This window comes from Culex quinquefasciatus, chromosome 2, assembly GCF_015732765.1.
Source record: "Culex quinquefasciatus strain JHB chromosome 2, VPISU_Cqui_1.0_pri_paternal, whole genome shotgun sequence".
Taxonomy (NCBI): domain Eukaryota; kingdom Metazoa; phylum Arthropoda; class Insecta; order Diptera; family Culicidae; genus Culex; species Culex quinquefasciatus.
The window spans coordinates 6,752,870-6,766,002 of record NC_051862.1 but is presented as its reverse complement, the minus strand read 5'-3'; the positions used below and the strand labels follow the sequence as shown (position 1 = coordinate 6,766,002).

The window sequence follows — 13,133 nt, the reverse complement described above, 5'->3', positions numbered from 1 at the left end:
GGATCCATCATCCGACCCATCGTTGGTTAGATAATCGAAAGACCTTTCCAACGAGTCCACAACATTGAAGATCTGGCAACCCTGTCTCGAGTTATTACCACTTAAGTGATATTTATGTACTTTTTTGAAGCCAAATCTCACTTAAATGCATGTAAACGATGTCCGGATCCATCATCCGACCCATCGTTGGTTAGGTAATCGAGAGACCTTTCCAACGAGTCCACAACATTGACCACTTAAGTGATATTTATGTACTTTTTTGAAGCCGGATCTCACTTAAATGTATGTAAACGATGTCCGGAACCATCATCCGACCCATCGTTGGTTAGGTAATCAAGAGACCTTTCCAACGAGTCCACAACATTGAAGATCTGGCAACCCTGTCTAGAGTTATTACCACTTAAGTGATATTTATGTACTTTTTTGAAGCCAAATCTCACTTAAATGCATGTAAACGATGTCCGGATCCATCATCCGACCCATCGTTGGTTAGATAATCGAAAGACCTTTCCAACGAGTCCACAACATTGAAGATCTAGCAACCCTGTCTCGAGTTATTACCACTTAAGTGATATTTATGTACTTTTTTGAAGCCGGATCTCACTTAAATGTATGTAAACGATGTCCGGAACCATCATCCGACCCATCGTTGGTTAGGTAATCAAGAGACCTTTCCAACGAGTCCACAACATTGAAGATCTGGCAACCCTGTCTAGAGTTATTACCACTTAAGTGATATTTATGTACTTTTTTGAAGCCGGATCTCACTTAAATGTATGTAAACGATGTCCGGAACCATCATCCGACCCATCGTTGGTTAGGTAATCAAGAGACCTTTCCAACGAGTCCACAACATTGAAGATCTGGCAACCCTGTCTAGAGTTATTACCACTTAAGTGATATTTATGTACTTTTTTGAAGCCAAATCTCACTTAAATGCATGTAAACGATGTCCGGATCCATCATCCGACCCATCGTTGGTTAGATAATCGAAAGACCTTTCCAACGAGTCCACAACATTGAAGATCTAGCAACCCTGTCTCGAGTTATTACCACTTAAGTGATATTTATGTACTTTTTTGAAGCCGGATCTCACTTAAATGCATGTAAACGATGTCCGGATCCATCATCCGACCCATCGTTGGTTAGATAATCGAGAGACCTTTCCAACGAGTCCACAACATTGACCACTTAAGTGATATTTATGTACTTTTTTGAAGCCGGATCTCACTTAAATGTATGTAAACGATGTCCGGAACCATCATCCGACCCATCGTTGGTTAGGTAATCAAGAGACCTTTCCAACGAGTCCACAACATTGAAGATCTGGCAACCCTGTCTAGAGTTATTACCACTTAAGTGATATTTATGTACTTTTTTGAAGCCGGATCTCACTTAAATGTATGTAAACGATGTCCGGAACCATCATCCGACCCATCGTTGGTTAGGTAATCAAGAGACCTTTCCAACGAGTCCACAACATCGAAGATCTGGCAACCCTGCCTCGAGTTATGACCACTTAAGTGATATTTATGTACTTTTTTGAAGCCGGATCTCACTTAAATGCATGTAAACGATGTCCGGATCCATCATCCGACCCATCGTTGGTTAGGTAATCGAGAGACCTTTCCAACGAGTCCACAACATTGACCACTTAAGTGATATTTATGTACTTTTTTGAAGCCGGATCTCACTTAAATGTATGTAAACGATGTCCGGAACCATCATCCGACCCATCGTTGGTTAGATAATCGAAAGACCTTTCCAACGAGTCCACAACATTGAAGATCTGGCAACCCTGTCTCGAGTTATTACCACTTAAGTGATATTTATGTACTTTTTTGAAGCCGGATCTCACTTAAATGCATGTAAACGATGTCCGGATCCATCATCCGACCCATCGTTGGTTAGGTAATCGAGAGACCTTTCCAACGAGTCCACAACATTGACCACTTAAGTGATATTTATGTACTTTTTTGAAGCCGGATCTCACTTAAATGTATGTAAACGATGTCCGGAACCATCATCCGACCCATCGTTGGTTAGGTAATCAAGAGACCTTTCCAACGAGTCCACAACATTGAAGATCTGGCAACCCTGTCTAGAGTTATTACCACTTAAGTGATATTTATGTACTTTTTTGAAGCCAAATCTCACTTAAATGCATGTAAACGATGTCCGGATCCATCATCCGACCCATCGTTGGTTAGATAATCGAAAGACCTTTCCAACGAGTCCACAACATTGAAGATCTAGCAACCCTGTCTCGAGTTATTACCACTTAAGTGATATTTATGTACTTTTTTGAAGCCGGATCTCACTTAAATGTATGTAAACGATGTCCGGAACCATCATCCGACCCATCGTTGGTTAGGTAATCAAGAGACCTTTCCAACGAGTCCACAACATTGAAGATCTGGCAACCCTGTCTAGAGTTATTACCACTTAAGTGATATTTATGTACTTTTTTGAAGCCGGATCTCACTTAAATGTATGTAAACGATGTCCGGAACCATCATCCGACCCATCGTTGGTTAGGTAATCAAGAGACCTTTCCAACGAGTCCACAACATTGAAGATCTGGCAACCCTGTCTAGAGTTATTACCACTTAAGTGATATTTATGTACTTTTTTGAAGCCAAATCTCACTTAAATGCATGTAAACGATGTCCGGATCCATCATCCGACCCATCGTTGGTTAGATAATCGAAAGACCTTTCCAACGAGTCCACAACATTGAAGATCTAGCAACCCTGTCTCGAGTTATTACCACTTAAGTGATATTTATGTACTTTTTTGAAGCCGGATCTCACTTAAATGCATGTAAACGATGTCCGGATCCATCATCCGACCCATCGTTGGTTAGGTAATCGAGAGACCTTTCCAACGAGTCCACAACATTGAAGATCTGGCAACCCTGTCTCGAGTTATTACCACTTAAGTGATATTTATGTACTTTTTTGAAGCCGGATCTCACTTAAATGCATGTAAACGATGTCCGGATCCATCATCCGACCCATCGTTGGTTAGGTAATCGAGAGACCTTTCCAACGAGTCCACAACATTGACCACTTAAGTGATATTTATGTACTTTTTTGAAGCCGGATCTCACTTAAATGTATGTAAACGATGTCCGGAACCATCATCCGACCCATCGTTGGTTAGGTAATCAAGAGACCTTTCCAACGAGTCCACAACATTGAAGATCTGGCAACCCTGTCTAGAGTTATTACCACTTAAGTGATATTTATGTACTTTTTTGAAGCCAAATCTCACTTAAATGCATGTAAACGATGTCCGGATCCATCATCCGACCCATCGTTGGTTAGATAATCGAAAGACCTTTCCAACGAGTCCACAACATTGAAGATCTAGCAACCCTGTCTCGAGTTATTACCACTTAAGTGATATTTATGTACTTTTTTGAAGCCGGATCTCACTTAAATGTATGTAAACGATGTCCGGAACCATCATCCGACCCATCGTTGGTTAGGTAATCAAGAGACCTTTCCAACGAGTCCACAACATTGAAGATCTGGCAACCCTGTCTAGAGTTATTACCACTTAAGTGATATTTATGTACTTTTTTGAAGCCGGATCTCACTTAAATGTATGTAAACGATGTCCGGAACCATCATCCGACCCATCGTTGGTTAGGTAATCAAGAGACCTTTCCAACGAGTCCACAACATTGAAGATCTGGCAACCCTGTCTAGAGTTATTACCACTTAAGTGATATTTATGTACTTTTTTGAAGCCGGATCTCACTTAAATGTATGTAAACGATGTCCGGAACCATCATCCGACCCATCGTTGGTTAGATAATCGAAAGACCTTTCCAACGAGTCCACAACATTGAAGATCTGGCAACCCTGTCTCGAGTTATTACCACTTAAGTGATATTTATGTACTTTTTTGAAGCCGGATCTCACTTAAATGCATGTAAACGATGTCCGGATCCATCATCCGACCCATCGTTGGTTAGGTAATCGAGAGACCTTTCCAACGAGTCCACAACATTGACCACTTAAGTGATATTTATGTACTTTTTGAAGCCGGATCTCACTTAAATGTATGTAAACGATGTCCGGAACCATCATCCGACCCATCGTTGGTTAGGTAATCAAGAGACCTTTCCAACGAGTCCACAACATTGAAGATCTGGCAACCCTGTCTAGAGTTATTACCACTTAAGTGATATTTATGTACTTTTTTGAAGCCAAATCTCACTTAAATGCATGTAAACGATGTCCGGATCCATCATCCGACCCATCGTTGGTTAGATAATCGAAAGACCTTTCCAACGAGTCCACAACATTGAAGATCTAGCAACCCTGTCTCGAGTTATTACCACTTAAGTGATATTTATGTACTTTTTTGAAGCCGGATCTCACTTAAATGTATGTAAACGATGTCCGGAACCATCATCCGACCCATCGTTGGTTAGGTAATCAAGAGACCTTTCCAACGAGTCCACAACATTGAAGATCTGGCAACCCTGTCTAGAGTTATTACCACTTAAGTGATATTTATGTACTTTTTTGAAGCCGGATCTCACTTAAATGTATGTAAACGATGTCCGGAACCATCATCCGACCCATCGTTGGTTAGGTAATCAAGAGACCTTTCCAACGAGTCCACAACATTGAAGATCTGGCAACCCTGTCTAGAGTTATTACCACTTAAGTGATATTTATGTACTTTTTTGAAGCCAAATCTCACTTAAATGCATGTAAACGATGTCCGGATCCATCATCCGACCCATCGTTGGTTAGATAATCGAAAGACCTTTCCAACGAGTCCACAACATTGAAGATCTAGCAACCCTGTCTCGAGTTATTACCACTTAAGTGATATTTATGTACTTTTTTGAAGCCGGATCTCACTTAAATGCATGTAAACGATGTCCGGATCCATCATCCGACCCATCGTTGGTTAGATAATCGAGAGACCTTTCCAACGAGTCCACAACATTGACCACTTAAGTGATATTTATGTACTTTTTTGAAGCCGGATCTCACTTAAATGTATGTAAACGATGTCCGGAACCATCATCCGACCCATCGTTGGTTAGGTAATCAAGAGACCTTTCCAACGAGTCCACAACATTGAAGATCTGGCAACCCTGTCTAGAGTTATTACCACTTAAGTGATATTTATGTACTTTTTTGAAGCCGGATCTCACTTAAATGTATGTAAACGATGTCCGGAACCATCATCCGACCCATCGTTGGTTAGGTAATCAAGAGACCTTTCCAACGAGTCCACAACATCGAAGATCTGGCAACCCTGCCTCGAGTTATGACCACTTAAGTGATATTTATGTACTTTTTTGAAGCCAAATCTCACTTAAATGCATGTAAACGATGTCCGGATCCATCATCCGACCCATCGTTGGTTAGATAATCGAAAGACCTTTCCAACGAGTCCACAACATTGAAGATCTGGCAACCCTGTCTCGAGTTATTACCACTTAAGTGATATTTATGTACTTTTTTGAAGCCGGATCTCACTTAAATGCATGTAAACGATGTCCGGATCCATCATCCGACCCATCGTTGGTTAGGTAATCGAGAGACCTTTCCAACGAGTCCACAACATTGACCACTTAAGTGATATTTATGTACTTTTTGAAGCCGGATCTCACTTAAATGTATGTAAACGATGTCCGGAACCATCATCCGACCCATCGTTGGTTAGGTAATCAAGAGACCTTTCCAACGAGTCCACAACATTGAAGATCTGGCAACCCTGTCTAGAGTTATTACCACTTAAGTGATATTTATGTACTTTTTTGAAGCCAAATCTCACTTAAATGCATGTAAACGATGTCCGGATCCATCATCCGACCCATCGTTGGTTAGATAATCGAAAGACCTTTCCAACGAGTCCACAACATTGAAGATCTAGCAACCCTGTCTCGAGTTATTACCACTTAAGTGATATTTATGTACTTTTTTGAAGCCGGATCTCACTTAAATGCATGTAAACGATGTCCGGATCCATCATCCGACCCATCGTTGGTTAGGTAATCAAGAGACCTTTCCAACGAGTCCACAACATTGAAGATCTGGCAACCCTGTCTAGAGTTATTACCACTTAAGTGATATTTATGTACTTTTTTGAAGCCAAATCTCACTTAAATGCATGTAAACGATGTCCGGATCCATCATCCGACCCATCGTTGGTTAGATAATCGAAAGACCTTTCCAACGAGTCCACAACATTGAAGATCTAGCAACCCTGTCTCGAGTTATTACCACTTAAGTGATATTTATGTACTTTTTTGAAGCCGGATCTCACTTAAATGCATGTAAACGATGTCCGGATCCATCATCCGACCCATCGTTGGTTAGATAATCGAGAGACCTTTCCAACGAGTCCACAACATTGACCACTTAAGTGATATTTATGTACTTTTTTGAAGCCGGATCTCACTTAAATGTATGTAAACGATGTCCGGAACCATCATCCGACCCATCGTTGGTTAGGTAATCAAGAGACCTTTCCAACGAGTCCACAACATTGAAGATCTGGCAACCCTGTCTAGAGTTATTACCACTTAAGTGATATTTATGTACTTTTTTGAAGCCGGATCTCACTTAAATGTATGTAAACGATGTCCGGAACCATCATCCGACCCATCGTTGGTTAGGTAATCAAGAGACCTTTCCAACGAGTCCACAACATCGAAGATCTGGCAACCCTGCCTCGAGTTATGACCACTTAAGTGATATTTATGTACTTTTTTGAAGCCAAATCTCACTTAAATGCATGTAAACGATGTCCGGATCCATCATCCGACCCATCGTTGGTTAGATAATCGAAAGACCTTTCCAACGAGTCCACAACATTGAAGATCTAGCAACCCTGTCTCGAGTTATTACCACTTAAGTGATATTTATGTACTTTTTTGAAGCCGGATCTCACTTAAATGCATGTAAACGATGTCCGGATCCATCATCCGACCCATCGTTGGTTAGATAATCGAGAGACCTTTCCAACGAGTCCACAACATTGACCACTTAAGTGATATTTATGTACTTTTTTGAAGCCGGATCTCACTTAAATGTATGTAAACGATGTCCGGAACCATCATCCGACCCATCGTTGGTTAGGTAATCAAGAGACCTTTCCAACGAGTCCACAACATTGAAGATCTGGCAACCCTGTCTAGAGTTATTACCACTTAAGTGATATTTATGTACTTTTTTGAAGCCGGATCTCACTTAAATGTATGTAAACGATGTCCGGAACCATCATCCGACCCATCGTTGGTTAGGTAATCAAGATACCTTTCCAACGAGTCCACATAATTGAAAATCTGGCAACCCTGTCTAGAGTTATTACCACTTAAGTGATATTTATGTACTTTTTTGAAGCCGGATCTCACTTAAATGTATGTAAACGATGTCCGGAACCATCATCCGACCCATCGTTGGTTAGGTAATCAAGAGACCTTTCCAACGAGTCCACAACATCGAAGATCTAGCAACCCTGCCTCGAGTTATGACCACTTAAGTGATATTTATGTACTTTTTTGAAGCCAAATCTCACTTAAATGCATGTAAACGATGTCCGGATCCATCATCCGACCCATCGTTGGTTAGATAATCGAAAGACCTTTCCAACGAGTCCACAACATTGAAGATCTGGCAACCCTGTCTCGAGTTATGACCACTTAAGTGATATTTATGTACTTTTTTGAAGCCGGATCTCACTTAAATGCATGTAAACGATGTCCGGATCCATCATCCGACCCATCGTTGGTTAGGTAATCGAGAGACCTTTCCAACGAGTCCACAACATTGAAGATCTGGCAACCCTGTCTCGAGTTATTACCACTTAAGTGATATTTATGTACTTTTTTGAAGCCGGATCTCACTAAGATGTATGTAAACGTTGTCCGGGACCATCATCCGACCCATCGTTGGTTAGGTAATCAAGAGACCTTTCCAACGAGTCCACATAATTGAAAATCTGGCAACCCTGTCTCGAGTTATGACAACTTAATCTATATCTGTGTACTTATTTTCTGGACCTAAAAAACTAGCTGAAATATGTGTCCAAACCACTCATATTACCCATTGTTGGTAAAAAGTGAGGAAGGCATCAACCACATAGGTGGATTAAGTTAGTTTTTTTACTTAATTTTGCCAGGGGTTGTCACCTAAGAATTTCCATTTCCCAATTTTCTTGTCAATCTAATTTTCTTTCATAATGTCACTGTCAATGTTGATGCCTTTATGATCCTAATCAAAAGCGTCTCAAGAAATTTTGACCATTTATTTTAAATTCAAATAATTACTATTTTTAATCCAACGTGTGGGAACGACCTCACCACAAGATAAACACCGTTTTAATCTTCTAAAGTGGAATCGCTACTGCTATTTGCATAGAAACAATCCCGTCGTCGTCCTTTGCTCGCGCGAGAATCCTATCCCGAAATAAACAACATTTCCATGCGTTACGCAAACAAACATAAACGGCAAACCCAACCCTCCGCCACATAATGTTCATCTGCAAAATTTTCCCATTCATTCTTTCGCAGCCAGCGAATGACTATTTTTAGAGCGAGGGAAATCTTGGCTCTTGCGCGTGTTGTGTAATCACACATCCGTCCATGTGTGAATCTTGTTAAGTGACGGTGGCTCTTCCCAGAAGGTTTTCCTACGAGTTTTCCGGATTTATTTCACTTTTGCTGTGGGGTTAAGGTGGAAGTTCTACGAATTTTGTCTGTTCACTAGAAGTGAGCTCCATTCTGGAAAGTTGACTTCATTAAATTGCTTTTGTTATTTATTGAAAGTGACGCAACCCTAGATTATCTGGAGAAATTTATTCGTTCACCGAGATGGTATCCAAAATTAAGGTACACACTGATAAGAGAGAGAAATATTAGGAACCTTTTACCCTAATTAGCTGGTAGAAGTAACTCACAAGTTACAACATTAGCTAGCTTAAATATCATCAAGATTACTTAAATTTTTTTGCTGTTTTCGCCATAAAACGCCATTATAAGTTGTCTCGAATAGTGCATTATTACGACTTATTGCTTCGCAGCAATGATTCGAATTTTATGAAATTCAAATTATCTGGAATAAATCTTTTTCGCTTCAACTCAAAGCAGAATGACAGTGAATCGAATAATCCAACTTCGACAAAGTAAGACGCGAGAAAAAATCACGAAAATCATTTCCATAATTCACTCAACGCATCTGCTTCCGAAGCATTATTTTCTTCCTTTTCCCAACTTAAAAATTGAAAATCCCCCTTCCACTCGCAATCACTCACACTGGGGTAACGTCAAGATTACGAGATTTGTCGTTCTGCAATGATAGAATAATCCCGTTTACACTTGGACAAATTTCACACTTTTTTTCTTCTTCTTCATCTTTACGCCTCAGGATGCAATTTTCAGCACATTTTCACGCCTCTTGGTTCGAGCGAAGAAGGATTTTCCGACAATTTTCGGGACGGGAAAAGGCAAACGAAAGTGTTGCAATTCAAGTCACGTGCTAAATGAGTTTTTGTCTGCTTGCCGAATTCGGGGAAAGGAAAGTGTTTTGTAGTTTGATCTTTATCGGGGTGATTTTTTCACGTTTACAGTGTCCTGGATAAAAGGTAGGGTTTAACCTTTAAGAGACAAACGAATTATTTAAAATTAAATTTAGTTTAAATACTTCAACATGTTATGTACTGAAAAAAATATAAATTTGTCATTCGAGGGTTAACCCTCATTCTCTTTTCGTTTGTTGGTCCAAAGTCAAAAAAGAAAGTGCTTTCTCCCCGAAAAAAGTAGAAGCAAAGAAAAGCCCAAACCAAATTGCGTTATTCTTTCTCTCACGACGAGATCCAATTAAAAGCCATGATGAAGCCCGATTGTAATTACGCTCGCCGGGCACGAGCTTGGAGAAAATGTTGATTTCAACATTCACACTAATGCTGGTTCTCCATTTTGATTCTTTTTAATTTCCAGCTCGCCCAACTTTTGCCAATGGAAGAGAACTTTCTGCTGCTGTTCCGATTCGACAACCCGCTCGAATCGAGCGTGGAGTTTATGAAGGTGGGATTATTCAAACTAATTTTTAAGATTGAATTTCTGATAATATTTTTCTTTTCTGTTTTTTTTTCAGATCTGGCGAGAATACGATTCGGACAACAGTGGGTACATCGAGGCAGATGAATTGAAGGTTAGTTTAAAAAAATCAAAACAATCACAAAAAATGGCAGCAAACCCAAAAACCCCTCATAATTCCTGCGGCTTATCATTATCTGCGAAGCAATTTGCTGAATGAATTAAACTTTCCCGTACGCGCGCGATGACTCTGAGTTTGCCAACTCAACCTCCAACCCCCAGAAAAAACATTCAGACAGGGAACCTTTCGTAATGAACTTTGAAGCTGGCACTCCATTAGGGAGCGGGGGACGGATCCCTGCGGCTACGTGTCGGAGCATAAGCTAGATATTAAATTTAATGGGAGTTGTTTTGAAGGAGGCGTGTTGGTTACATGTGAATAAACATAATTTAGATTGTTTAGTTTTCATTTTAAATTGTATCTTAAGAAACCTTATTGTTTTAAAAATGTTTTTTTTAAGCTTGCTAGAATTATATTTTTATTATTTTTTTAATTATTGTGAAAATGTAATATTTTAAATCATTTAAAATTGCCATCAATCATTTTTTTCATCTTTTCTAAATGATGTAAAAGAAACGCCATCGACTTTTTGAAATCATTGCTAAAGAGTTTTTTAGTCGGCGAATATATTTCAACGATGCTATCGAAATTGTATTTGAAACTTTTAAATAAGAATCGATCATTTTAAATTGATTCGATTCGATTATGTCAAATTGAAAAATTTCATATGCAGTAAATGTATATAATTTTATCATTATTAAAATTAAACTTATCATTAAAGTATCAACTTTTCATTTGATCAAGTTCAATTGAATCATTTTTTTTTTCAACTTGTTAAGGCCGATGCAAATATTAAAAAAAGTTTTTGTCCCTCGGCCCTGGCCAAGGTCAAGGGGGAGGCAAAAAAATAAAAAAAAAAATTAAATAACAAGCCATAGTCTTCACATTTCAATGAAAAAAGTGTTTTAAAATGCATTTTACACTAGTTCAGTTGTTTTGCAATCATTAGTTTTAAAAAAATCTAAGATCTGTCAAAAACAAAAATTGTATCGAAAAAAAAAAGATTTTGCATCGAAAATTTTCAAAAAAAAACTTAAGATTTTTTAATAAACCCAAACATGCTAAAAATGATTTTAAACGCAGGGGAATGTATTTTAATTTGATTTCAGCTGGTTGCACTTGAATTTTCATTAAAATTTTGAAGTTTATTATAAAAATATTTTTTTTGCCCCCTGATTTTTCGGGCCAATTTTAATGTATTTTTAGAAAATGCTGTTTAAATAAAGTTGAAATTTTAATTAATACTGAGATCATTTTGTTCATGTTTATTCCATTTTGTTGAAGTATGTAAATTAAATTCCATTCAAATATAGTTTAAATATTTAAATTAGTCAAAATTTATAATAAAAAAAAAGTAAGATTAAAAAAAACCTTTATCAAAAATTTTCATATTTATTTTATTCATGTTTCACTAACTTTTCGCACCCATTTTTAAGCCTGATTCAATTTATCATAAATAAAAATAAGTAATAAAGGGTCCTTTAAATTTTAAAGAAAACTCATTGATGAACGTTATTAAACACATATTCACATCAAATTCAAATTTATTTGAAATAGCTTCAATTCAATTTAACCAAATTCCCTTTAATCTTTTCTTTTTATTTACTTCAGATACTTTTAACATTAAAAATTTTACGCAGCCATTTATGTTAATAATGTATTTTAAAAATTGTTGTAGGATTTATTCAGAGTAAACAAAATTTTATTTATTATTACCTTACCCATGAAAATATATAGAAATCATTTTTGCATTTTTAACACAAAATAAGATATTGGATTTAATTCCAATCAAACTGATTTGTTTCAATGCTGTTTGGCTTATCAAAACAAGTTTGAAAGTTTTAAAATCGTTCAGAGTTGATGAAAATATGATTTAAGTTTTTTTTAAATAAAATTTATTGAAAATCATTTTCATTTTTTTTTACTTTGCTGGAAATTCCTTAAAAAGTTAAGCAACTATTATTTATCTTTCAATTCCATTGAAACATTACCAAAATTAGTGTAATGTCAGTATTATTTAATTTAATTTGGATTCAAACTTATTTCATTCAAATTAATTCATAGTTCATTTTTTTATTGTAAACTAGCTTCATCAAAATGTCTTTCTGGTTTTGCTTAATTTCAATTTTAGAATGAAGGTCTTGTTCACATTTGGCTAGATTTTATTATTTTTTTTTATGATTTTCCAAGTTTTGTTTCAGTTAAATTTAATTTCGAATTGAATGTTTATTGATTTTTTTTAGCTTCATTAAACATTTTTTAAATGTATGGCTAATATCTTGTTTATTTAATTCGGCCGCTTGGAATACTTTAAAAAAATATTCATAAAAAATGACTCAAGCTTGGCTTTGAAAAGTCTGAAATTTATTTTTTCTAATTAAGATTTAAAAAATTCAATCATAATTACAAAAGAACACAAATAGCAAATGTCCGTTTTGCCTTAAAACCACAAAAATGGAGTGTTTTTGACTGATAGTTGATATTTGTTTTGAAAAAAAAACCATATAACAATTAACACTTTTGAAATTTTAAGCTCAAACTAAAAGCTAAATAGCGATTTCTAGGTCTATTATTGTTTGGAGATTAAAGGAGAATGGGCAAATTTGTATGGGAGCTGGTCCAAGGATGTACACGAACGGGACCAACTTTTTTCGAAAGATCTCGCCGAGACATGAAAAAAAGTCTTCTGGACCAACTCTCTAGACCCCGGGGTTCAAAAGTTACAAGCGGTTGAAGTTTGAGCATTTTGGGTAAAAATGTACAAAAAATCGTATTTTTGCTATTTCTAAAATCATTCATAAAATCTCTGATTTATTATGGATTTCGATCATCTTGACTTCATTCGACGCGTATCAGCAAAAACTATGAGTTCTGATATGTCTTAGCATGATTGAAACATGATTTCTCTTGTTTTTATCCTTTTAAACCGTTTGTGCA

General features: G+C 37.2%; 1 protein-coding gene across 4 annotated transcripts in view; it reads left to right on the top strand.

Moving 5' to 3' along the window:
* Positions 1–13,133, top strand: part of LOC6053927 (calbindin-32) — a 64,477-nt gene that overhangs the window by 21,836 nt on the left and 29,508 nt on the right. For all 4 annotated transcript variants that reach the window (XM_038254558.1, XM_038254555.1, XM_038254556.1 and 1 more), the window contains 2 exons: positions 9,977–10,063; positions 10,134–10,190. In XM_038254558.1, coding sequence (XP_038110486.1) covers positions 9,977–10,063; positions 10,134–10,190 — 144 coding nt within the window. The remainder of the gene's footprint in view (positions 1–9,976; positions 10,064–10,133; positions 10,191–13,133) is intronic.